We start from the raw sequence: 26,687 nt of genomic DNA, 5'->3' as shown, positions 1-26,687 counted from the left end.
CCAGCCCTGACCCCGTGGAAGGGTGATACAATTCATCCTGCCGTGTTTTTGCTGGATGGTTGTTGCCTCATTTTTGCCATCCTTGGTGGGACGTGCGAAGACCAAGCCACAGCAGCACTGAAGTCGCTTTTAACTCCAGAAAAAACAAGGGCGAGTTGCAGGAGGGCGCTTCTTTCAAAGAGGCATTTTTTGCCGCAAACCTCTAGCAGCATGGGCATACTCTGCCAGAAATCCTGATGCGAGCAGGAGAAAAAAGTTTGCACAAAGGCACGGGCAGGGGCTATGGGGCCGACCCCGGGGACCCGCGGGCAGGAGGGAAGACACCTCATTTCCCCAAACACGAATTTTCTGGGGAAGATGCCCCTGCTGGAGGTGATCGGCAGCTAGGAAGGTTGCCCTGGATATGGGACCACCGGGGAGCGCTCCCGCCTCTCTCTCCGGAGTGGCGCCGGGGGGGAGACTGCCGAGCGCCCCCGGGCTTTTCCCACAGTGAAACGGGAAGGGAGGGCTTGTAACATTATCATTATTATTATTATTATTATTTTGAGTTATTATTTTTAGCGAGAGGGAAGGAAGCTCGGCGGGAGCAATGCTTCTGCCAGAGAGGAAATCTGGGAATGCAGTGGAAGGGAAGCGGCGGCTGCCGGGGGACCGGCCGGGGAGCGGGGGAGAGCGGCCGGGGAGGGGGCACCGGCGCAGGTAGCGCGGCAGGAAGCGGGGGCGGGCTGCGGGGCAGGGCGTGCCGGCCGGGCCGGGCTAGGGCTGGGGAGACGGGCTGAGCCGAGCCGAGCCGAGGGGAGGGGAGCGGAGGCGGGGCCGGCCGGGGGGTGGCCGTAAGGTGAAGGTTGTTGCAGTGGGTTCATTAAAAGACAGAGTTCAACTCCTCGCCATCGCAGAGCGCTGCTGGGAGGCTGGTTCGGCTGTGTGCGAAGGGGGGAAAAGGAGGGAAATAAAACAAAACATAAAGAAACCAGAAAAGGGACCAAACCCTCAGATACTTAAAACAATTCTAAGAGGAGCGGAGCAAGAGCGGCGTTGGAGACGGCGGGAAGCAGGGGCAGGCTGCGCGCTCCCGAGGCCCGGCGAGGAGGAAGGATGATAAACGTGGTGGCTCTGTGGCTGGTGGCCCTTTGCTTCCAGGCTGCTGTCCCGGTGAGCCGAGCGGAGCGGGGCGGGCGCGGCGCACGTGGGGCGGCGGGGCCCGGGTGCGGAGCGGGGCCGGGTGCGGGACCAGGGCGTCGGGGCACAGTGGGCCGGGCCGGGCCGGGCTGGGGGGACTGCTCAGCTCCCCGCTTCGACGGGCTCCCGCAGGGGATCGCAGCGGTGCCCAGCCGTGCTGGGGTGGAGGGCTGCGGTGGCCTTTGTGCTGGCGGCGGGCCCCAGCCTGGCTGCCCCGGCTGCCTTAATTCAAACCAGACCCGCCGCGGCGGCTCCCGACCTGCCGGCGGCTCCGCCCCGGGGCGCCGCGGAACGGGCGGGCGGCGCTCCCCGCACCCCCCCTGCCGCGGGACCCCTCCGTGCGCCCGGGAGGGCCGGGGGGGGTCGGATGCTGCCGCCGCCCCTCCGGAGTGTCGCGCCCCGGAGGCGCTGAGCCGCGGGTCCGGGGGAGCGCTGGCATGTGGCCCTTTGTGGTTCGGCTGTGGCCAAGTCACGGGTGGCTCCTGAAGCTGCGGCGCTCCTGTCGTGCCCCGGCACAGCCCCGGGGAGCGCTGGTCGGTGGGTCCCCGCCGCCTTTGTGCTGGAGAGCCCCGGCCAAGGGGAGGGTACGCCCGGACTCTGCTTTCTGCCTCTGAAACAAAGGTCCCGGTGCTGCCCGGCTGGGCGCACGGCCGCGCCGGTGCCGGAGCTCCCCGGAGCGTGGTGACCCCGCGGCAGCGAGGTCCGTCCCGGCTGCCGTGTCCCGGGAGCAGCTCTCGGGGCAGCCCGGAGCCGTGGGGCGCGCTGGTTCCGCAGCAGCAGCAGCCGCCAGGTGTCATCCGCGGACAGGGGATGGCTCTGCTCCTGCTCCCGCCCTGCCTGCGAGGGCCTTGCCGCGGAAACCTGGCCCCGCAGCCCCGTGAAGTGCTGTGCTCGCTGCTTCAGGTCTGTGCTCGCAGCCTGGGCGGCGTCGAACCCCGTGTGCGGTCGGAGGGCGCGGGGCAGGAGATCTTGTGGCCGCGCCTCGAGGGCCACAAAGCCCCAGTCCCGTCCCTTTCCTCTGAGATGTGGGACACGCTTCTTTGCTTCCCATGTGGTCTCCCACCAGACCTGAGTGTGCACCAGTGTGAAGTCTTCCCCTTTGGATGACTTTGGATGAAAAAGTGGAGCATGAGATAGTTTGAGCAGGCAGGGCCATCAAAGTAAAACTAGTGGGATTTTTTCTTTCTGAAATGATTGATTTAAAACTTGCTTAGGGGTAAACTGCAGCACCAGTCGGATAAGGAGTGGCAGAACAAAGTGCACAGTGGGATCTGAGCTGCTTGAAGTACCTCTGGTTTTGCTGTACCATTCTGTCTGTGAACTTTGCTTGTTCTGGAAGTTGGCCCTCCTGGCCCGCATGGCAGTGAGTCGTTATGAGATAGCTAAAAATTACAAACATGTGAGTGTAGGCAGCACTGTTCCATGGAAGGAAGGCTCTGCTCTCAACTTCTGAGTAAGCTTCTGCTTAATGAAATGGGGAAACTGCAGTTAATTTGCCGCTGCTGTACTCTATTTGGATAAAATTCCCCTGTGATAAGTATTCCTTACTAGAAATGAGAAGGACATGAAGTAAATGCTTGTCTGGAGTTCTCCTGTGCCTGAGAGATGCTCAGGCTTGGCAGGCACTGCAGATTGAGGGGTTCAAGGGTGAGCACACTGAGGAGCAGAAGTCCTGGGGCTCTCCAGGGTGACTCAGCACTGAGGCTGTTTCCCTTCTGGAGATCGCATGGCTTTTTTCCCATGTCAGAATGTCAGTGACAGGGACTAATCTGCCTTTCCCACCCATCTGGAATAATTATGATTTTGCATTGAGTGTCTGGAAGCCTCTTGTGTTGAAGCAGAGTGACCTTGCACAGCACTTTGAAACTGCCAAACTGCAGTGCTTTGGGCATTGCCATGGTTGTGTTGGGTTCTTGGTGGTCTCATTGTTGGGATGGATGCCACTGCTGCTGGCACGTGGCTTGGCCCTTGGCTCTTGCTGTGTAACTTGGCTCATCTATGCATATTGTCATTGGAATAATAAACAGGAGCAAGAAACTGGCCAAACAATAGTTGTTTTCTTCCTCAGTACTCTTACCTGCAGGAATGACTGGGGAGGTTCCTGGTCTCCTTCAAGGTGACACTTTATTGCTTAAAACACTCTTAATGAGAGTAATTGCCCTCTGTTATTATGATGGAGACATGGACTTCCTTGAAATGAGAAGGCTGATGTATTTTACCATTTTAACAGTTTAACCTTGTTATTCTCTAAACCAGAAACTTTTACATGGTATAATGCTGCCCAGAAGCCAACTGATCCTGCTGCAGGAGGGCAGTGGGCAATCCAGCCCCTATGGTGAGAGGAGGAGGGTTCTGGTTATTTTGTCTGGTGTAGGTGCATGCTGGTGGTTGACAGAAGCTTACCAGAGCAGGCTAAACGTTTTTCAAGGGTCATGTCGTTCCTATCTGAACATAAACTAGTTAGAAGAAATTGGGTAGTCCAGCTTGCTTGGTAAACATGCAGGCAGTGGAAAAGGAGGAAACACTTCTTTTCTATAGTATGCACAGAGCAGTGTCACAATATTCATCTAGCACTGTAAACAGCTTCTCCATCTGAACACTGACTTGCTGGTGGCCACCTCCCGGTGAAATGGTGACTGCTATATCTGGTCAGCTCTGAGTAGAGCAGCAGCAAATGAGCTGGAGTTTGTATGGTGTAAGGGGGCTTTGGTGCAGATTTGTAGTCTTTGTTTCAGGTTTCTCTGAGTTTCAAGTGGTGAGAAGAGCTAATGTTTTAATGGCAGCACTCTGAAATTTCTGGAAACAAACAATCCTCTCTAACAGCCTGAGACAAGTTACAGCAAGTGCAAGAAATCTGTAAGCCTTCTAAAATTAAGTTAGTGCACAAACCTGAAATGTAGGCTGCTGTTTTAGCAGCAAAAGTGGTCCATTTTAAGTATGTGTTTTGCATTGCCTGTACTCAGATGTCTCCAGGTGGCCTGTATACCAGCACTCTGTCGTAACCTTGTTTGAAGTGATTCCTGTGTCCAAGAACCATACTAATAACTCTGAGAGGGACACACACTTGTTTCTGGCATCTGAGGAGCTGGGATTTTAGGCCCTCCTTACAGGGAGGAGGGAGCTTCTTGGGAGAGAGAAGGTAGGGCCTTTTCCTGAGTAGGTGCTGCCAATTATAAAATTGCAGTGCTTCAGCATTGCAGCGTTAGTGTTTTCACCCTAATAGCTTTGAGATAATAAAGAGTAGAAGACGTCTAATACAGCACTCCTTGACAGCTGAAGATTGATGGGCTTGCTGTGTTCAAATGGCACTAGTCCCTCAGGACAGCGTTCAGCTGATGCTGAAGCACCTAAATGTAGGTGTCTGTGTGTTCTGGGTGCTTAAGCCCTCATTAGAGTCAAGGCGATGTAATCAGTGGAGCCAAAGAGAGCGATTATCTGACCAGCCCCTGCACGTCTGCTCCAAGGTGAGTTGCTTTGTCAAGGCTTTATTGGCTAGATCTCAAGTTGCCTATAAGAGGAGCACAACACCTTTACTCCGGTGCCTTTATCTGAGAGTGATTTAGCTCAAAGTGATGGACTTTTTATCTGTGGAAATTAATGGTAACTCTCTCCATAAACAAACAGACTGGACAGTTGTTCCTGCCAAGAGCACTATCAAAGCAGTTGGGAACATCAGCTGCTGGCTAGAACAGCAGCTCTCTTCTGTTCTAGTATAGCTGTAGTTTTGTTCTCCTAAAGAATGTGGAAGAAATTAGGGATTATAGCTGGGTCCCATCTCAGCATTCTGAAGTGAGCAGAATATATATGAGCAGAAACATAAGTGGTTGTATTTTGGGGGGGATGATTGTGAGCTGTTGAGTAAGCATTAGAGCATTGTAATATTTAAAGACTCTGTTTATTTGTGGATTAGATGTTAGGAGCTTTTGTTACTCTGTAGACTTTGATATAGACAATGAACTTACTGTGGGCAAGTTGTTTTGACCAAGAGTGCGAGGACTTCTGATGTTTCTTATAGGCTCATTTCTGAGTTGAGAAGATATTCTTAAATGCAGAAGGCATGTGGTGCCTCCATTGGAGTGCTGAGTGTCAGCTTTGTTAACAGGTCTCTAAGTTAGGGCTGGCAAGTGTGCTTCACCTGAGCTGCTGCTCTGCTGGCTACTGGTGTACCGCAGTGATGAGCCTTATCTGGCCTGGCTAGAAACTTGGGACAGTGCACTTTCTACTGTGGGGATGCTCATGGAAAAGTTACTGCTCTGTGAAGCCTCACCTCAAGGTGAGATAACATTTGGACCTCCTACAAGCAACTCTTGTGGGGCAACATCTGCTAATGTGGTGGTTTCCCAAGCTCTCTGTTTCTCAAGCAGTGCTTGGCTGTAGTTGGCGTTCTGGGTCTTGTGGAACCGGCACGGGTCCAATGGAGTCTGTTAGCTTGGGCTCCTTGCCATGTTCCACTGTAATGTTTGTATCTTGCTGCTGAGACCAGTCTCACCAGTGAGGCTTGCTCTGCTGGATGGGAACCAGTGTGTTAGTGGGATTTGGATGGAGTTGGCAATAGAACTTCCCATTGAGTCACTGGAGCTGCAGTAACAACTGAGTCATGGAGGTGTTGTAAGTCATGGCTTTCCCTGCTAGGCTTCTAGTTAGAAACTCCTTGGGGTATTTTTAGTTGAAGAACTCTTGCTGCTTCACCCGTGTCTTGCTGCTCTGCTCTCTGGCAGAACTATCTTCTCTCATAACCCATGTTTTTGCAACACGGCTCTCTTTAATGTCCACTCATTTTGTGTCTTGGTGTTCAGGCTTTTGTAGTAACTGAAAGGTCTTCTGGATTGCTCTTGCGGAATGACTCCTGACTAAATTCAGAGTGCTGATATAACATAGGAAACTGCCTGCCAAGCAGCTTAAAATACTCATGGGTATCCTGCCTTGCATGAGGGGTCTGTGTTGTCATACTCTACTGCACAGGCAGTGTAGAAAAGCTACACAGTGATGTCAATGTCTTGTGATTGCCAGTCATAGAAGCAAAGGCTGACAGTCTTGATTTTTGGATGTGGGCAGTCCCAGGCACACACTCCTGTCAGGCAACCTTCTGCACAGTACAGGTAAGTCACACAACAACTCCTCAGAGTGCAGAGGGCTCCATCACCTGAGCACACACAAACCATAGCTGGACATTGGGGCTTGCTCTTTGTCCGCCTCTGCCATGTGATGAGGAGCTTGTTGCCTCTTTTAAATGTAAGGAAACTTGAACTCTGTTCCACTTGGAAGGGCAGCGTGCTGAATGCTTACTGGGCGGCATTGCAGACCGTGATTGTCCTGTGCTGTACACAGGAAAGCTCTTGCTAATTAGTTCCTAATGCTGGTGGCTGTACACATCCTGGTCAGTGGCAGGCAGCAGCTCCAGTCCAGCCCCTTGCTTATACAGGGATTACTGGAGGAGCAGGCTGTAGATTGAAGCCAGAGGTGGGCAGGGGTGAGTGGAGCCAGTCTGCTTTCTAGAGAGCAAATGATGATTAATGTAACTAGTTCCAGATGAGAACTCTTGTGAAGCTCCATGTCATAGCAGTGGTGCTGCTGTGGCTGTGCTGGTAGGAAGCCTTTGTCTGTTCTCTGGGGATCAGAGCTGGCAGCTACAGTGCTGTAGGAAGAGACTACCTGGCTCTTTCCTGTCCCAGAAGAGGATCCCATGCAGTCTTTTCCTATGCTTTGGGACCAGAAGAGTGGAGAAATACAAATATAGGTATGTATATATTTATAGAGAGAGACATCTAGGCCTGTCACATGCTACTTGTTATCCAGCTGACAGCAGAGTTTGGAGGCTATGTGCCCTGGCCCTAGCATGGTGATCTGGAAGATTTGATACCTATGCTCTGCACAACCACAGGAGCTCAGAGCAGCCTGTTGATCTACCAAAACATCAGTCTCTGCTAAAGGCATCTGCAGAGGAGACAACCTGTTATCCCATTGACCAGCTAATAGGGATCTTCTTTAGGGACATAGTCCAGGCTTTCTTCAGTCAGGAAGCTGATGGGTAAAAACCCAAAGTAGAGGAACCGCAAAGCTTGCTTGAATTTGTATCTAACACAGATGCCAATATATGTGATATTCTTCACTCACTTGCTGTGCTCTGCTGCTCATGAAACTGTGACAGAGACTCTCACACTAGCAGATTTGATGGACAAATGATTTGTCCACCTCACTGGCTCTAGCAGCGTGTGAGTGGCACCTACATGCAATGGAAAGTGGTGGTGAGGCTTGCATCGAAACTTGCCCAACAGCCTGCAGCCAGACAGCTTTGACTTCTAAATCTCCTTCTGTCCTAACGGAGGAATCATCTAGATCGTGACTACTTTCCCATCAGTGAACAAAGCACGGAACAAAAGAAGCTGACTCTGGCATGTCTGGGCAGTGGCAAGGAGTGCTGTGCTATCGTGCTCTCACATCGACTGACTCATGGCCTGCAGAAGAAAGCTGCTGGCTTAACCCTGCAGCAGCACCGGCTCCCTCTGAAGTGTGTTTAACCTGCAGAAAGTTCCCCAGTCTGCATCTGTAGTTGCAGATGAGCTGTGAAACACTGGTGAGCTTCTTTCTACACAAGCTGGAAGATGCGATTATGAATAATTAGAAGTTATTACTCTGGTAGCTCAAGAGTGTTAAATCCTCAGTGTGCCCTCCCCCCCCAAACCCAGCATGCAGCCAGAAGGAGTTAAAAAGATTCACCAAATGTTCCTACACTGGTGCTTGTAAGAAAATGGGCACCAGGTGCCCACCGAAGCTGCTCTGTCACTGCCCTTCTCAGCTGGGCAGGGGGAGAAAATACAACAAAAGACTTGTGGGTCAAGATAAGGATAGGGAGAGATCCCTCACCAGTGACCATCACAGGCAAAATGGACTTGGCTTGGGAAAATGAATTAAATTCTATTACCAATCAACTCAGAGTAGAATAACAAGAAGTAAACCCACATCTTAAAAACACCTTGTCCCCATTTTTCCCCTCCTTTTTTTGGCTTAACTTTGATCCAGATTCTCCAGCTTTCCCCCCCAGGAGTTCAAGGGGATGGGGAATAGGGGCTGTGGTTAGTTTGTCACACATTGTCTCTGCTGCTCCTTCTCCTCAGGGGGAGGACTCCTCAGAGTCTTCCCCTGCTCCAGTGTGAGGGTTTGTCTCCATAAACTCCTCTAGTGTGAGTCCTTCCCATGGGCTGCAGGTCTAAATCACTGCTCCAGTCTGGATCCCTTCCATGGGGTGCAGTCCTTCAGGAACAGGCTGTTCCAGCTTGGGTCCCCCACAGAATGACAGGTCCTGCCAGCAAACTTGGTCTGCTGTGGGCTTCTCTCAATGGGGGCTACAGGTCCTGCCAGGAGCTTCTTCCAGCATGGGCTTCCCATGGGGTCACAGCCTCCTTTGTGTGTCCCTCTGCTCTGTTGTGGGATCCTCCACAGGCTGCAGGTGGATCTCTGCTCCACTGTGGACCTTCATGGGCTTCAGGGGCACAGCTGCACCAGGGGCTGCAGAGTTATCTCTGCTCTGGGGCCTGGAGCTCCTCCTGTCCCTCCTCCTTCACTGACCTTGGGGTCTGCAGGGTTGCCACTCTTGCATATTCTCACTCCTCTCTTCTCTGACTGCAATTACTCCTGTGCAATAACTTTTTCTCCTTCTTGACTGTGTTATCAGAGGCACTGCTGCTGTCACTGATGGTCTCAGCCTCGCCCAGCAGTGGGTCTGTCCTGGCTGGCACTGGCTCTGTCAGGCACAGGGGAAGTTCTGTCTTGTAAGAGAAGCCGCTCCTGTAGTTCCCCTGCTACCAAAATCCTACCATGCAAACCCAGTACAGTAAGGCATGTTAGACACAAGGTGTCTCATGACCAACTTAAACACTAGAGCCACAACTGTGTAGGAAATCTAATTGTCTGGCCTATTCTGTAATGCACCCCCTCAGCAGACTGCCTGCTGAGAACCTTCCTTTGCTTATTTGGGGACATACTGCTTGGCAAGGCTCAAAACTATGTCATAAATCATTCTAATAATGTGATGGTATTGGTGGTGTTCTAGTGCCTGGGGATGTTCTCTGATATTATTTAATTTACTAGTATGATGTAGCCAGTGGGTCTCTGGCTGCAGGCCCAGAATATTATGAAGCTGAGAAAACTGCAGTATCCAGTAAAAGAAAGTGAAAGTTCACAATAGAGGATCACAACTCTTCTCTTGGAAACTGAGCCTGTTTTGGATAATTCAGAGAGATGAGCAAGTACAGTTGTGTGAGAAGTCCTGTGTAATCCATCAGTTGAGGATTGTGAGGTGAATACACATCTGGGACAGCATTCAGTGTTGTGATGGTGCTAGTCCATGCCAGTGGTTCAGCCTGTGCTTTTAGACTTGACCCACAAAGTGGTCCTTCAGCATTTTGTGTTCTGCTTTACTTAAAGGGATAATGTGTTGGCTAAAGCTGGTAATCACGGAGTAGACCCAGAAATTTATTCATATATATGAAATATCTTCAACTTAGTGATGTTTGAACAGTGTTTTACAAGTTTGATCTGTTGTTATGTCACATCTTGGCTATACTGGTGGCACCTCTTGACAGAAACTGATCTGAACTAGGGGATATGCTGAGTTAGGAGTAACTTGGTAGTAAAGCATTCATCTTGCCTTGCAGTTTTAGGACTGTTTTATTGACTTGTTGTGGTGCCTGTCAATCTGTCAGCAGTGGCATTAGTGGTCTAATGGAACAGAAGTGGCTCCTGTCTCTTCACAGTATAGATGTGTAAAACACAGGGATGTCCAAATCACAGCTTGAAATCTTACAGTTGCCCATATGAGGCAGGAGAGCATCCAGAGTACATAAACATGGTAGCATCTCCCCTTAAACTCTTAACCTCCCCACCTGATTTAGTGGCTGCTCTGAAAGAAGGCCATGGGGAAGACAGGTGAGCAATCTGTATACCCAAAAATGACAGCAGGAGGTGAGGCTTGGATAACAGCTGAGATCAAAAGGAAGCTCTGATTTATCTTGCCTTAGCCTTTGTAACAGTCCCTTGTTCAGGGCTCTGCTGTACAGATATGGTATGAAACAGTGTAACTGGGTGACTGGGTCAGAGTCAGTTTAGTCCAGTAGGTGTTTGGTCAAGAAATGCCTAAGGTCCATTAATTAGATGAGTGGAACAGTAGGTGACTGGAGCACAATTGCAGCAGCAGGGTTTTTTAGGACTGTTTCTGGTGGGAGGATTTCATTTGGTGCTTCATCACTGAAATGATACCTCAACACCCTTGTGACTCAACATGGAAGTACACCAGTCAGCTCTCATAATCTCACTGAGGTGTTGCATAATTTAACTGTGAATGGGGCAACTGCACATGCTACAACGTCAGAACGTTGTAGCATGTGCAGGATTAGGAGTGCTTTTGTAAACCTGAGCACAGAGACCATTAGTGTCCTAGGAAGGAGTGCTGTGAGCTTAGTCTGTACCATTTCATGTGGGTACATCGCTGGCTGTGTGCTCCAGTGCTTGTGAGCATGTATGTTTCTTAGAGGGAATCCATGCAGTCTGAACTGTGTCCCACCTTAGAATAACTCAGTGGAATGTGGTCCAGCCTGTACCCAAAGACCACCTGAGCTGCTGCTGTTTATTTCAAGGAGACCAGTAGCACCCACAACACTCTCATGGTGATTTTCTTCTGGAACTGCTAGGACAGTTGTGGAAGGAGGGGGTAATGGTGAAAGTGCCTCTTTGAGAAGACTCTTGGGACAGTGGAACAGGGTATTCCTGATCTGAGATGTGCCTTCTGCTTCAGGTGGAGATGTTCCAGTCCTTGTGAATGGCTTAGTCATGGCAATGTAACTGCATCTGTTACAGGGATGACTTCTGCATTATAAACAACCTTGGCTTAGTCAACACTGAGATTCTGTGGATAAGACAGTGTGATAGCATGCCTCATAATGTAGGGAGAGACTTGATTTCATCAGATCTAAGCTGGCAGTGGTGAGCCATAGAAACAAACATAAAAAGAACACCAAGAATAGTAGAATATACTGAGTTGGAGCTCCACAAGGATCATTGAGTCCAGTGTGTGCTAGTGTAAGACCTGCCAAGATGCAGGAACTGCCTTGCATTGGGTCAAACCCAAAATGTAAAGCTGCCTGCATGGTCTGTGTGAGTCCAGCCACTGGCTGTCGATTGAGACTCATGAGTTCATTCCTAGCAGACTGGTGCTGGCTGCTGTGAGCCTTTCTGTGCAAGAACAGAGTCACTTAGAACTGGCTGGAGCTTAGCTGGGACCAAATCAGAGGGTGCTGTGGAATGCCAACTCTTGGCTCATTTTCCTGCCCAAGTTTTGCTTCTGTAGCTCGCTTGCAAATAGTCAAGGTTTCCTGTACCAGACTGACAAGCAACAGCACCAAGCAATCAGGTTTTGGTACGTCCCTGGTCCTGCCATCTGGTGTGCACATGTGAGAGAGATTGCATTGGTGCCTGTTCAAGCCAGGCAGCTCCTTCTGGGTGCTTCCAGTCCCCAGATCCATCAGCTCTTCAATGGGGGTTGTGGTTGAGAGGGCTGGTGGTGATGCTGCAATCGAGAAGTTGAGTGTTACATTTGTAGTGAAATACAGCATTCCAAGGGAGAACATGTCTGGGATGCCTGTATGGAAAATACAGATTGTTAACTCTCCTGGTTTAGATCCTGTCACCCCAGGACATAAGCAAAAAATGATTTCACAAGCCTTGGAGATTTCATTGTGAATCCCTCTGAAGAAAATGTGGAATGTTTCACAAAAGCAATCAAGGAGGTCTTGGGTTGTTGAGCCTTGGGGTGTTGTCATGATGTGAAGGAGCTGATCTAAGTTCTGTAAGTTAGACTGTGAGCAGATCAGCTGGGAAGATAAAGCAGAGTTTGATAGCCGCAGGCCTTGCAGCTGGCAGGTGTTTCTGTCACTGAGGTGTGAGCAAACAGAAGGTAACTTTTGTTGTCCTGTCCATATCCGGTTGCTGTAGAATACATCCTCTTATAAAACATTCTCTGGGCAGTTCCACTGTAACTCTCTGTAACTAACTGGAACACCTGGTCAGGTTTTTTGTTGTTGTAAGGCCAAGTATTGTTAAATTTAAGTAGTCTCACTTAAGTTTACCGATGGCTTTAGGTGAGACCTTTGGTGCTCCAGGGCTGCAAGTTTATCTTTCTGCTGAGGTTTAAACAACATCCTAGCTGCTAGGAGCCACAAGTCCTGCCCTAAGTACAAGCTTTTTAGTTTGGTACACTAGGGATTTTTATCTGAAACTTGGATTTCACTAATTTAATATAGCACTGCAAGGAATTTGCTCAAATTAGAAACATGTATGCATCAGTAGGACACTGAAAATGTTTCTGTGATCCTTCAAGAAATCTTAGAGCTTGGTTTCCTGGCTCCTTGGCCTATCTCACATTAGGTAATTGCTGGACTTCAGGGTGGAGAAGAGGGAAACTCTTGAAATAAGAACCTGAGTCTTTTCCTATCCTTGTTTCTAGACACTGAAGGCTGTTGCGTTTTCTCTTATCTGGCAATTGTTCCTGGCTGCATGTCGGCTTCCCTCCCTCAGGTGAAGCAAGACAGTGTCTTTCTCCCTCAGAATACTGTGTATCATAGTGATGAGGTGGTTTTTGACTTCTGGGACCACATCTGCTCAGGTCAGAGCACTTGTGCCGCTGTAGCACTGCTTGTGGTAGTTTGCTGATCATTAAAGCTGCCATGGAGCTCATTTGAAATGGTAGTAGTTCCACCGAGCAAGTTGCACAGCATTTGTCTCCCAGAAACAGGCCAGAGGCGCACGTGTTCGGGTGCTGCTGAGAGGCATCGGCATGGCACAGGGTGCCACCACCCCAATTTGAGGACTTGAGATGCCACAGACCACATCTTGCTTTCCTGTAGGCACACCTGATTTCTTAGCTGGGACTTCCTGAGCTGATTGGCTGAAGATGACAGGAGTGAGCTGTGCTCCCGTGGGACCAAAGTCCCTGAGCTGCCTCTGCCATGTCCCCACACTGGTGCTGCAGGCTTGTGCTCTGCCCTGCAGCCACGGCCTGGGCAGGAGGAGCGTGAGGGGCCGGGTCCCCCCCACCCTCGGGTGCGGGGCCGGGTCCTCCCCCGTGCCGGGCCGAGCCTCTCCTGCGGGCGCGGGGCCGGGTCCCCCCCACCCCCGGGTGCGGGGCCGAGCCCCTCCTGCAGCGCTGGGCCTCTCGGTGTCCTGGCACATGGCTCACAGCCCCACGCCGAGCATTTGGAGCTCACAGGGCTGCCGGGACAAGCCAGTCCCAAATGAAACAAATGGGGGCACTCACCACCTGCAGCTCTTGCCTCAAACCCAGCCCTGGGCTCCATTCAGCAGCCTCAGGGCTGTAATGCCAATGGTTGCTTCGCTGGAAGCTGGGTGGTTTCTGAGGTGTGTGGAGAAAGGAGCCTGGCTTCCCCAGCCCACACATGCTGCCAAGGAGCAGCCAGGCAGTCTGAAGCCCACCCACTGTTGCACTCGTCAGGAACTCTGGTTCTGCAGCAAGTTTAACTGCAGTGACAGTCCTCAGTGCTGGCCGCTGAACAGGGTGAGTGGTGTCAAGAGATGGGACAAGGAAAGGAATTTGCCTCCACCACAGGTCAGCTGGTTAGGAATAATTGGCAAATGAAGACATGAGCTCAGAATGTTTATATGTGCTGGAGGCAGCACTGCAAAATCCAGTCTCTTATTTAAAAGTGGCCGTGGGCTTGTGTGAGGTGAGTTGCTCTTTCTCACCCGAACTCCACACTAGGTCCTGCATGTGTGCTGGAGAAAGAGGCAGCAGGAATTTGAATCCTGTCACTTCCAATTCCTTCTGCTGGCAAGAGGGTTGCATTTTTCTGTGGTGTGGCTACTAGTACATGTGGGTAATGTGTGGGTTTGGGCTGCTGGAGTCCTCTGCTGGATAGGTTTCCATTTCATAAAGATTTTCTGTTTCCCAGCGTGCTCCCCTCTTTAGCCTTACTTTGTCAGGTTTCAGGGGTGAGTGCCCCACCTCCAGCCTCTGCTGAAACCAAGCAATTCCTGGACTGTTCCTTTCTAAACAAGCAGATGAAGTGGTTGTTGCTGTAAGAATTAATCTTCCCTGCTGGTTTTGCTACACTAGGAAGTAAGAAATGCTGGTGACTTTCAGTCACAGGGTTTTAAGACAAGCTAGGTTTGCCTACTCTTGACTCAGGCAGCTCAATGCTCATCTCTCAAGCCAGCTTAAGTAGATTGAAATTAATTTCCCAGGATGGATGGCCTCAGTGAGCTCCACCTACTTTGCACAACCCTTTGAGCTTATACATTGGCCGTGGCTTTCTTTTGCTAGCTCAAGAAACAAATGCCTGAACTATCAAGTATGTTAAAGAGCTGCAGGGAAGGATCTTTAAAGAAAAGTGGTTTATAACATAAAACTGAACTGGCTGCTTCTCATGAGATTAGCTGCAGGGAAATGAGCTTTCTTGTTAGACTGCATCTTCAAAGCACGGGCTGCCTTAAACGTGGGAGACAAAAGGGACCCCACTTTTGGCCATATTGTGACAGCCTGTTACTGATGCAGAGTTAAGCTGTGTGCCTGTTGTGTGCCACATCTGTGGATGTGTTGGTCAGTGGTGAGATTCAGAAATTCAGTCTTTGGCCTGAGCTGCATTGCTTGACTGGAAGGAGCAGGTTGGTGTGAGTGAAAGCAGTGTGTAGTAACTTCCTTGTTTGATACATAGTCCAGGTGAAAAAGCAGAAGCACAGGCTGTAACTCACTTCTCTATTGCTGAGGGACTGAGCAGGCTTCTAGTGGAGCTGGCTGAGAGGCAGCTGAGCTCTTCTGCATCAGAGCTGGCACGGTGCTCTGTGCACTGCTGGCAGAGAGGGCTCCCATGCACAGCTGCTGTGCTGTCCCTGCTGCCATGAGCACAGCCATGAGCTTCCCCTGCTGAGGAATCCATAGCCCTCTGGGACTCCAGCTACTCCAGCTCTGCTCAGACCTCTCTGATGAAGGATGTTCAATGTACTCTTTGTCCAGGAATAAATTGCAATTGTGCTGGGCCGTCTGTAAAGTTTAGGTGGCCCAGAATAAAAGCAGATATGCTCTGCTTTGAGCAAGCCATCTGTCTAGCCTTTGCTACTGTGTATTCCTGCTCCCAGGAGGACTGGGAGGACTCAGAAGCACTGCTGTCAGACCTTGGAACAATCATGATCCATGAGCAGACGCTGCAGAACTCTCCCTACAGCCCCCATCCTTGCTCATTTTTGTATGAACCTGTGTGGCCCTCTGAGTCAGCCTCTGATTTGTGAGTTGCCTGCAGTCTGATGATGTGCATTTCCATAATGCATGGCGGGCTGGGGAATGAGTGTCAGCATCCCAGAATGCAGGCTGTGAGCCTGTGTGAATGCTTAAGCAGCCCTGGCTGCCACGCTCTGCCCTGTGCCAACACAAACACTTGTGCATTCATGCACTGAGTAGGATTGGGAAACTGGTCCTGCTGGAAAATTCTTTGCATGATATTTTATCCTCTTCTTACTTTTTTTTTTTTTTTTTTTTTTTTTTTTTTTGTTTGGATTTGTTGGTGGGTTTTTGGGGGTTTTTTTGGGGGGGGGGCAGTGGGGGAAGGTTTGGGGTTTTTTTCCTTTGCTTTTTCTTTTTCCTTTTGTTTAGTTTAACAAGACCAGTTCCCTGATCTGGTTCACCATGAGAGTGCACAAACAGAAGTGCAGGAGATGGTCCAGGAAGCATGAAGTGACATGCTCTTGTGGGAGGTGGGAGTTAAAAAGGCCCTGCTGTACAGTGTGAAACTTAACCTGGTGGCGACAGGCTGGTTCATTTTTGCTCTTGGCATGTTGATTACTATGTTTCTGCCTTACTTAATTAAAACAGTTGCCCTGTCACTCTAAGGAGAAAATGTAAAGCTGATTGGGCAATACTGTGGAGCCTCTAGAAGCACTGGGACCCTGGCTGCTCTGCCTGTGGAGTAGCTGGATGCTCTTCCTTGGCCACTGCATCTTGTGCAGAGGGTCAGGGTATGCTCCTACAGCTTAAAGAAAAGGAGGAACACAGCCTAGTGAACAGTGAGCAGTCTGCAGTATGTTTTTTTTTCTCCCCATGGTGGAATAGATCCTAAGAGCTCTCATCCTGTTTTGAGCAGCTACTGGGAGGTGTTTTGCTGCCTTTGAGAGCTGAGTGCCAAGAGGAGACTACTGTGTGGTGATCAGGGAGTTCAAACACAACTCCCTCAAAGATGGTTCCTCTCTCAAGTCACCAGGCAAAAATAGAAGAGGCCAGTAAGAATGCAATTAGCCAAGATTTTCCATATATCTTTACTCTAATAATGATCTGAAAGACAAGCAGCCAGATTAACTGGCCTGCTTACCTCTTTCTGCTAAAATGGTGCTTGCCTTGCTGAGCAAAAGATCCCCCTTTGCTTTCCACTTGCTTCTCTTTGGAAGGAGCACCCTCTGAGCCACTCTCCAGCCTTGCTGCAGGTGGCACAGGTTGATGGATGGAAGGGTGGGGATGCTGAAGCTTGTTGATACACATCAAAAGGTTGTTGAGGGCACAGGGGAACACCACCATCTGAAACAGGGAGGGCGCTAGGAAGTGAGAAGTGCTGATGACTTGGTTTGTAGAATCATAGAAGGGTTTAAGTTGGAAGGGACCATAAAGTTCCAACACTCCTGTTGTCACAGCAGTCCTTGTTTGGAACACTAGCCAGAGATAAGATACTGCTTAAATCTAGGCTGTCCAGCCTTTGAACTATGTGTGGGGTGGTTGGTAGCTGTCTTTGGGCTGTGCTGTTAGTCTGCATCTTTGGCTGCTTTAGGAAGAGAAATACTTCATTGACCTACATGATCACCAAGGAGCACTAGGGTTTATTTTGAGCAGTGGAGTAGCAGGAGAAACAACTGCAAGAGAATTTAGGTGAGGTGATGCCACACTGCTGCTGAGTTCTGATGTTACAGGCTTTCATGCAAGTTTCAATCTTGACTTGCCATATAAAAGCATCAGCTCTCTTTCTGCTATTCCAGGATTTGTGGCTGACTGTTAAAAAGAGTGCATGGCCATCTTAATTCCAGAGTCTATAAAAGAAGGGGGATAGGTGAGGATGCTGCTGGTGGGTTTTACTTGATTGGGGTTTGTTTTTGGTTGTTGGGTGATTTTCTTTTTAATTCCCCCCCACACCCTTATCCATTGAAGCTGTCTCCCAACCATGAACATCTGTGATTTGAGTTAATTGTCCATGGACTATTAACTGCAGAATATCAAGGTTTAACAAAGCTAAAGTTTCCTTCAGCAGGTGGTTTTTTCTTCCCCCACACTAATACCAATATTATGTTGAGGTTAGAAGCTCTTTGGGCTGCTCTGCCTTAGATAGCATTTCTGCTCTGCAATGTATTGGAAAAGGTAAAAGACAAACCTTTCTGTTTGAGTTTATTTAAGAATTAATTGTTCAAATCCTTTTGAAAGTATTCTTCTGGATGCTCTATTGTAGCCAAATTCTAGGGCAAATGTTCATCTTGCTCTTGTATATCTCTTAAACAAGAGCAAATTATTGTTTTTCCTTCCCATGCAGTTGCAATACTCTCACAGGATGGTTAGGGAGCTGTTTGAGGTGGGAGAGCTCATTACAGTTCATTCTTTTTCAGCTGAGTAAGAAGGATTTATTAGGGAAATAAATGTGCAAATTTAACAGCTTTATTCAGATAATGGAGGATTTCAAGTGTTTTTGACACTGCAGATCACTAACTGGATTAAGAAGAGTTGGACACAAATCATCCTTAATCTAGTTAAGGGCTTGTAGCAGCTTGTGGCAAAGCCAGTGGTTTTGCTTACCTCAAAGAGCAATTTGAGAAAAGCTCTTTCCTTTTGCATGTATCAAATTAAATAAATGTGGTTCCCAGTTGGGGCAGGGTTAGATCAACTAATCAACTACAAATCTCCCCCTCATCATGAGAGAGTGCTTCAGATCTCTGCTGTAGCAGGAGGGAGCTGGTAGCAGCTGATAGGATAAGCCCAGAAGGACCCATGCTTTGAGACTCTGACCAAGATGAAGACTGAAGAATAGTTAAAAATGAAAAAAAGCCTGGACTATGTCAGCCTTCTGGATCCAATAATATTGCTAATGAGTTGTGAAAGCCTGGCCCATTGTTGATTAAATTGAAGATGCCACTAAGCAGCTTTCTGGTTGTCCCAGCAGAACTGAATAACTATTGTTCTGCAACAATGCAGTGCTCAGCAAGAGCAGAAGAGCAGAAGCTAACAGTCACCCCAGGGTTTCCCGTGAACAGGCTGCTTTGATCCTTGTGGAAGAGGGTCTTCACTGGTTAATGAGAACTGGTTAAAGCATATCAAAAATACAGTTAAAAACTTTACCCTTCACATGCAACTGAATTCAGTGACAGCAAATCAAAAGGACTGGACAAGTATTTCCAACCAGTTGTCTGAACTGCTAACAAAACCATACAAGCTTGTTTAAATGGTAAAAAAGCAACATGTGGTAAGTGCTCAGTAAGAATGTAAAGATTTTTTGACTAGAGTACATGGATACCATCAGAGATCCTTCAAAGGATCCACTCTCTGAAAGGTAGAGTAAGCTTGTTTTAAGCTGAAATTATTTTCAGCTCTTTTGTATGATGGCATAATCCAGTGTTCTGTGCCCCTAATCCTCTTGGCTAATCAAAACCTTTCTCATTGGTGTAAGTCAGCTTCAGTAAAAGGTCACTGAAAAACCTTGACCATGAGGTGTTTGTTCTTTGAACAGCACGGTCTGTCTTCCTGATGCAAACCCAAATTAGTTCAGTCCCTTTCAATGCTGTCCTGAGTCAGTGTTTTCTAACCTTGCTGTGTCTGAAATCCTTGAGCAGCAGATCATTATAGAAGCATGGCCTTTCTGCAGTACTTGTATTTTGTGGGGAGGTTACCATCTTTTATGCCCATTGAAGCTGTGATTTGTGGAGCAAGAAATGTAGTCCTTATATAACCATACAGTTACATAAATTGGGCAAATGTTCCTTAATGCTCGTGTGTCATGAAATTGGATGGTGCCATGAAATTACAGCACTTTGTGGGTATTCTGACTGCGATCCACATGTGCATAATCCTGTACTTCCCTTGAGTATTTGGGCCAAAGTCCCTCTCAGATCCCAAGCCTCAAGCTGACTGGTTAAAGGGAGGTGCCACAATGCCCAGAGGAGAAGCTGGGACAAGGGGACAAGACCCTTGGGGATATGTAACTTCACTAAGTTCTCATATGAAACTGTGGAAAGCAGGCTTTACTGATTCTGGTCATGTTTTCTATTATTCTCCTACATGCAGCAGCCAGCCTCAGGGGTTGGTGGGTTGTGTTTGGAGAATGGGTGCTGAGCAGCTGCTGGACAGCTCTGCCCTGGAACACCTTGGGTGACCCTTGGTTTGGCTGCCCTGGGCTTCTCTTCTCTGATGAGGACCTCAATATCCCTGCTCAGATACAGGAATCAAACTAGGACTCAAATGGGTACATAGGAAAGGCTGTGGACAAGCAGAGCTTGCAGCAGCCTGGGAAGAGGCTCAGAGCTCAGGTGTGAGTGGTGGTTGTCCTGGGTTAGACCCTGGTTAAGGGTTGGGTGGCTGGACACACTTCATACAAACAAAGGAAATGTGGCACAGCTGAACAAGCCACACCTATTAACCCCTCAAGGGAAGGGGTCCAGGCTCAATAGTCAAGATCAAGAGTTGCCATTATATTTCTTTACAGTCTGTGATCCTTTCAGGAGGATTGTTGAGGTCTGCAGGCAATCAATCTGTCCAGGTGTTGTTGGAAATCCATATGAGCAATCCCTGAATATTCAGATTTGGGGGGAAGGTAGCCTTGATCCTAGCTGAAGGTGTATGGTGACACAATCTTAAGCTGTGTTGGCAGTGCCTTACTTCAATAAAAAGCTGAAGAATTTGCTTTCTAGGTGCTTCAAGGAAGTTTTCCCACTGGGCAGAGAATGCAACCCCCACCGTTAGCAGCATGTTCCCCCTTTGCACTCAGCGAGGCTGAGTGAAAGAAAAAAGGGCTGTGCTTGCCACTGCTGGTGTGAGAAATGAGAGAGAAAAATGGTCTCCAACCCATCAACAAAAACTGCCATTTCTAAGGCCTCACTTATCTTCTGAACGTACTGGGAAGGGCACATGAGGGAGCTGAGTTTGGGCAGCCTGACAGTTCTTTCTTTATTCTTTATGCACCAACAGTTCATACTCTTTAATATTTGAAGTGAAGTGAGATCAGTCTGCGTGAGTCACCACCCTTGGACACAAGAAGTAAAACACACGGGAAGTACTTATCTGACCTACTTTCTGTGGAAGGGTGCAAAAGCTCAGTGCAAACAAGCAGGGACAAATCTAAAAGTCAAAATTACCTCATGACTTGCCATTAAGTAAGAGATCGAAGGGCAATTCACTCTAGAAATATGCTTGCAGAAGCTTAAGGAATAGTGCTTTGGGGGTTTATTTTCAGTAGGGAAGAAAAGAGCTAAAAAAATTTTATGTCTGTATGAGGGGGTTTTATTCCTAGTTTTTTTTTTTTTTTTCTTGTTATTAAAAAAAAATCATATAGCTACAATAATTGCCTAGAAGGGGTAAGATCTTGGGGCTGAATAGGCTGGTGGCAACTTGGTTACTTGTCTTCAGAGAGGTAGATCTAAAGGGCTAGTTAACCATCTTGGAAACTAGTCCTGTGGAAATTTGGGGAATGGATAAGGTATTAAGGATGGAAGAGAAAACTGGATAAATCTGGTATCTTAAGAATAAAAAGAAGAGAGGACCAATAAATATATCCATTGTAGGTAATAAAGTGGCAACTACAAAGCTGGATTGTTTTGACAGTACATAATGGTGCTGGCTAACTTCTCCCTGGGATGACGATGAATGTTATATTCATTTTAAAGTGACACTGTGTTAATGCAAGCAAGAGAAATACAGGGGGTCTGGCTGCAAAGCTGGCAAGAATATGTGTCCTTTTTTACATAATAAAACGACACTTTGCACTTCTTGGGATCATAGGGCTCCCACAGCTTGGATGATTCAATGTGACATCTAAACGTGCAGATGGCAGTGCTGGAAACGGGTGACAAAGGTGACTTGAGGATGAGATAGAAGTCAAAATTTGTGGAAACGGGGACTGTAGTTGGATGTCAAAAAGATGACATTTGGAAGAAGTGACTTACAGAGTTTTGGTTTGAAATCTGAGAAGGGAAAATGACTGGTTAGGTAATGGTAGCCCTGCAGAAATAAACCTGAGGCTCCTCATGAGCTGAGAGTCAGGCATGTTGTAGTGATAGGAGCAGTAAGTGTATACAGCACAGGCCAATGAAATGCATGAAGTAATCATTCTGTAATTAGTAAACTAGTAAACACTGAAAGAGTGTTGTCATCTTTGGAGATACTGAATAGCTTTGAGTGTTGTATGCTCTGATAAACAAGTGCCATAGAACAGGGCTTTGGCCTCTTGTTTCAGCAAGTGAATTTCAATGCTGGGTAGTGCACTGAGTGTAAATGAAGAAAGCTGAGGGCTTGTTCTCCAACAGCGACGGCTGGCTTCTATCTCTGGACTTATTTTGAGTGCCCACACTCAAAATAATAAAAAGGGACTTGGATTCTCCTTCTAGCTACCTAAGACCAAAGCTAGATGCTTTGGTTTCAGATATGTGAACAGTATTTGAGTCATAAAGGGAAAGAAGGCAAACTACTTTGCCTCCCCTTCCCTTCTGCTCCTTAGAATTAATGCAGTGATTTGCAGGTGGAGTGGTTGGTAGATAGGGAAGACACAATCAGCACCTGAAACAGGCTGGTAAGGACTGGGCATTGCCTGCTCCCAGGATGCAACATTGAATGGATTCCTTGCTTTCTTCTTCCCCAAAGCAACTGCAGCCTGGAAGCAGTGCAGAGAAAGGATACAGCAAGACTGACCTTTCCAACACCAAACATACTAACCAGAGCTACTCTTTTGGGGAGGGGAGCTGGAATGAGGGAAGAAGAAAAAATGCAATCTGAACAACAAAATTTTGTGTGACCTCTAGGAACCCCTAGAAGACTCTGTGCAAGCAACCTGATCACTTCAATCTCATCACTGACACATCTTTTTTCCTCTTCTCTTTAAAGCAAACTACAAATCTGAACCTTCCCCCTGAAGACCTTGATTCATCTGGTGATGAGGATGATGCATTCTCAGGTTCAGGTGCAGGTAAGTTATTAGAGCTTGTGCTGGTAGTGCTTGATCCTTCTGGCAACTGAGATCTCAGTAAGCACCCAAGGGAAGGGGGGTAGAGAGAGGAATCCACACACTCACCCACCCCAGAATATGAGAGCTGGGAACAGAGAAGGGGCCTAATCTATTAATCTTGTATTCCTTGAGATTCTAACAGTTAGTAGAAAATGAGCTGTAGGAGACTTGAGAGGGAGCAGAAGCAGAGGTAGACTCCATGTGCCTGCTAATGTGAGATGTGGGAAGAATGTTATGAAACTGGAGTGATTCTTCACTCATGGGGAAGAGAGATCATAACAAGGCCCTTTATGAGCAGGTATAGGAGATAATGTTTGAGGGTGTGTAAACCCCAGCCTACCAACATGGATCAAGTACAAACTTTATCTGTCATCAGATGTGCATGTTCCCATGGGCCATAGATTTTTATAAGTGATAAGGGGGATTTAGGGTAGGGGGGAAAGTCTATAAAAATGATTGTTAAACTGCATGAGAGAGACCCTTGGTGTTCAGCACTGAAGTTGAGGGGATGCTAGTGAGAAAAGAGCAAGCTATTAAAAGCTGAAGCATGCTATGCTTCTGCTTCCTTCCGGCCGCAAGTTTGTATTTTAGATTTTACTCTGCAGAAATTAAGACCCTGAAATCAGTTCCAAATGTGGTTGAGACTGAAGGTGTGACTGCTCTGAATCAAATAAAAGTGTTTATGGAAAAAGACTCAGATATCTACCCTGAGGAACCAGTGTACTGAAAGCAGATTTCCCTTGTCAGCCTCACCACAAACAGGCACTTTTGCCTTGGGGAGAAGCAGATGACTAACAAAGTATTGCTGGATACCACATTGGTCTGTCCCTTCCTTATTCCACTGAAAAGGATGAGGAATTACAAATTGAACTTCAGTTATTATGAAAATTGACTATGAAGATTAAGCATCCTCCTTAGACCAGTGTCCTGAAGATACTATAAATAGGCCTCTAAACTGGCCAAGGATAATATTTGTTTGTTTGTTTGTTTGTTTGTTTGTTTGTTTTGCAGGTCCCCTGACTGATCAGTCTCGCACCTGGAAAATCCCAGGAGAATCAACTAATTCCTCAAAAGTGGCAGCACCAGTGGATTTCAGTGAACAGCCATTTCATGGGATTGAGAGCAGAACTGAAAAGGAAGCAATATTCCCTTCTGCAACCAGTCATCCAGTGACAGAGGAGCCAGTTGTAGCTGTGAAAGATGAAGTATCCATCCTGGGCTCACCTGATGAGAAACCAACAAGCCACATACTCACAACAACAGTGAGAAGTCCCACTGCTCACTTTCCTTCTGTGGTTCATGTGACTCCGTCAGAAGCCTCTGCTGTGGTCCATGAGATTGAGCCTAAATTCCCCAGTTCTGATGTGCCAGACACCAAGGATGTGCCCGAGCCCCACTCTACTGTCCATGGTGAGGGGGAGGTCGCTGCCACCCCCGCAGCCACAGCTCCAAGGGATGTCGCGCCTACACATGAGGAGGTTTCTGAAGTTGGCTCTGGAGACCCGGTGAGGACTAACAGTTCTGACACCCTTTGCAGGGAGATGTCTTTAGTAGCATGTGCTAAGTTGGTTTGGTGGGAATGGGTGTTAATTAGTCAAAACCAGTGATTTGGTTTAATATGTTATGTTGGTGGACAGACATGATGAGAAATGTGAATAACCTGCCCTGTATGTCCCAACAGGGAGACTTCATCTTGACTAAAGACGAGGACTTTCCCCCAACTCAGAACTCAGAAGTACTGGCTGACTCTGAGAGGAATGCCAAAGCAGCAGGAGCCTCAGGAATTATGGACAGAAAAGAAGTTCTTGGAGGTACCAGATATTTTGGATTTCTAGTTGGCAAAAGCAGATTCCTGGAGTCTCCTGGCAGCAGAAGCTGCAGTTGTACAAATACATCTCTGAGCAAGGATGCCAACCTTTTATATTAGACCTCTGAAATGAGGGCGATTATTCTGTGGTGTCAGAACCCTAACAGGGGCAAATATTAGTCTGCTAATAGCAGTTGCTTTATCTGCAACTTTAAACCTCTTCCTTCACTCTTCTGAAAAGTTACAGTAAAATTTCTTTGTTGCTGCCTTAGTCAAATTACCAGCGTTGAACACCATGGCCTTGAGTGCTGTTCAGCATGGCCCAGTGGGAGATCCATGTCCCTAGGACTGGCTGCTGTATTTGAGCAGGTGCTTGGTTTGGGAGGGGACAGAAGGACACATCAAAGTCATTAAGCCAGGGATAAGAAGGGAACAATCTGGAACTTAAAATCATAGTAGCACTATCTGGTATGGCATCTAGAGTAATCTGTGTCTTTTTCTCCCCTTCCAGGTGTTATTGCTGGAGGACTTGTAGGCTTGGTGTTTGCAGTGTTTCTAGTTGCATTTATGCTGTACAGAATGAAGAAAAAAGATGAAGGCAGCTATTCACTGGATGAACCAAAACAGTCTAATGGAGGATACCAAAAACCACACAAACAAGAGGAATTCTATGCATAAACACTGCTCTTCAGGACACTTCTTATTCCATCTTTCTTGGACTCTTCTCTCCCTGCACGTGGACCTCCTAGTGTGCTTTGCATTAAACTTAAGCCATATGATCATTGGGTTATTTGCCCATACCACTTTGCCATTGGAAATTTTTTAACTACAAAGTAGATCTGGATTCATTGAACATTCCCTGCTTTCTTGCACAACTTGGGGGTTTTTTTTGTTTTTTTTTTTTTTTTTTTAACAGAACTGGAACTGCAAGTTCCTAAACTCACTTTGGTTTATCTAAAGACTGCTGGGACAGGCCGTGGGGAGAAGATAAGGGAGCACTGTATGTATAAAACTCTTGATATTTAGGGAAAGGGCTAGCAAGAATAACCAATTATCAGTGCTCAAATTCTGTATAGCAGGGGTCCTTCCTATTTAACTCATAGATGTGTTTTGAGTGTAACAAGTGGCTGTGCTGGGCAGACATTTGGTACACTGCTATCCTCTAGCTCTTTCTGACAGCTGTATTTGGAGCACTTAATGCCTATGAAACATCAAGCTGAACTTGATCTCTGACAAAAGGAGGTGTGAGGGGCAAGGTAAACAAATGACTGTCACGTGGTTTAAAATAACTTATATTTTGGAAGCATTATCCCATACTCAGAACCAGCTCCTAAGCAGCTGGTACATACACTAGCAAAAAACAAACCCCAAGAACCCCAACACTAAGTGGAGAGTAAATTTTACCCATAGTGTTGGGCTGTCCCACTACCCTCTCTCTCTCTCTCTCAAGGCTTAGGTAAGAAGTAGGTTTTTTCCAAGCAGTCTCATCTCAGACATTCCCTTTCCTAGGTGCTGAGTGGAGGTTGGCTGTCCTGCTGTCTGATCTTACCCTGGGCAGCAGCAGGTGACCGGGCCGTGTTGTAGCACCTCCGGTCACCACGGCTGTCTCGGATCACGCTCTGCCCTCTGTGCCACAGGGTGCCGTGGCACACAGGGCTGGGAGGTGGAAAGCAGCACCTCATGACTGCAGCTAAGGAGTAAAGAAGCATCTGAAATGAGCCTGGGGTAGGCTGAGTGTAGGTGGCCTTAAACAGATACAACAGTTGGTGTGCTTTACTCTCGCTACTCCGGAGAAGCTCCTTGGAAGCTGTTCCTGCACTTTGGAGAGAAGCCACTCCAGGGATGTCAGTCTAGTAAGGGCAGAAAAGCACCCCCTGAGCGCAGTGTGGGTGCTTGAAGCTGTGTGTGGTCAGTGTGCTCTCAGATGTCAGGCACTGGGGCCTCTCTGGGGGTCTGGAGTTCTCCAGAGCATCTCAAACCATGCGAACACAAGTGTGGTGTTCTGTACAAGCCTTACTTTGGCTCTGCCTTTGGGTAGCTTCTTGCCACTTCAGTTCCTCATCACTCAGTGCAGAAGGTATGGGGTGGGTGGAGGAGTGTTTACAGCTGATGTAAATATTTGTACTGTTGAGCCAGAGGGAATGATCAGAGTATATTGGACAATATTGCAACAGTTGGTACAAATGTTGCACGTTAACAGACAAACTTATAAACCTGTGTAATTTAAATGAAGTATAAAACACTTCTGAGCTGCCATGCAGCTAAAATTGGTGCCTTTGCTGCAAACACAAGGAAAAAACCCCAAAATGTCTTGATTCCAAACACTTCTTTATGCACGTGGAGAACTTGTGCATATGTGTAGCTGGCTGGTTTTTTAAGTAAAACTGTAACAACCATTATGGTTTTTTGTTAGGGTTGTTCTGTTTTCAGTTGTTTGTTTTTTTTATTTTGGATTTTTTTTTTTT

The 26,687-nt window shown here is 47.7% G+C and overlaps 1 protein-coding gene across 1 annotated transcript; it reads left to right on the top strand.

The window, feature by feature from the left end:
• The first annotated feature begins 815 nt into the window (after positions 1–815).
• On the top strand, positions 816–25,132 carry SDC1 (syndecan 1). The gene is made up of 5 exons (XM_030236308.2): positions 816–1,152; positions 22,295–22,376; positions 23,427–23,920; positions 24,097–24,226; positions 24,734–25,132. Exons 1-5 carry the CDS (start codon positions 1,096–1,098, stop codon positions 24,898–24,900), a joined length of 930 nt encoding a protein of 309 aa, XP_030092168.2. The 5' UTR covers positions 816–1,095; the 3' UTR covers positions 24,901–25,132.
• Positions 25,133–26,687: the final 1,555 nt, after the last annotated feature.

Source organism: Serinus canaria, chromosome 3, assembly GCF_022539315.1.
Source record: "Serinus canaria isolate serCan28SL12 chromosome 3, serCan2020, whole genome shotgun sequence".
NCBI classification, from domain to species: Eukaryota; Metazoa; Chordata; class Aves; order Passeriformes; family Fringillidae; genus Serinus; species Serinus canaria.
This window is presented reverse-complemented; position numbering and strand designations above follow the sequence as displayed.

Excerpts from the sequence above, each read along its gene's own strand:
- SDC1 (XM_030236308.2), top strand. The coding sequence starts at position 1,096 with ATGATAAACGTGGTGGCTCTGTGGCTGGTGGCCCTTTGCTTCCAGGCT. Across the intron at positions 1,153-22,294 it reads GCTTCCAGGCTGCTGTCCCG|CAAACTACAAATCTGAACCT; the intron begins GTGAGCCGAGCG and ends TTCTCTTTAAAG. Across the intron at positions 22,377-23,426 it reads ATTCTCAGGTTCAGGTGCAG|GTCCCCTGACTGATCAGTCT; the intron begins GTAAGTTATTAG and ends TTTGTTTTGCAG.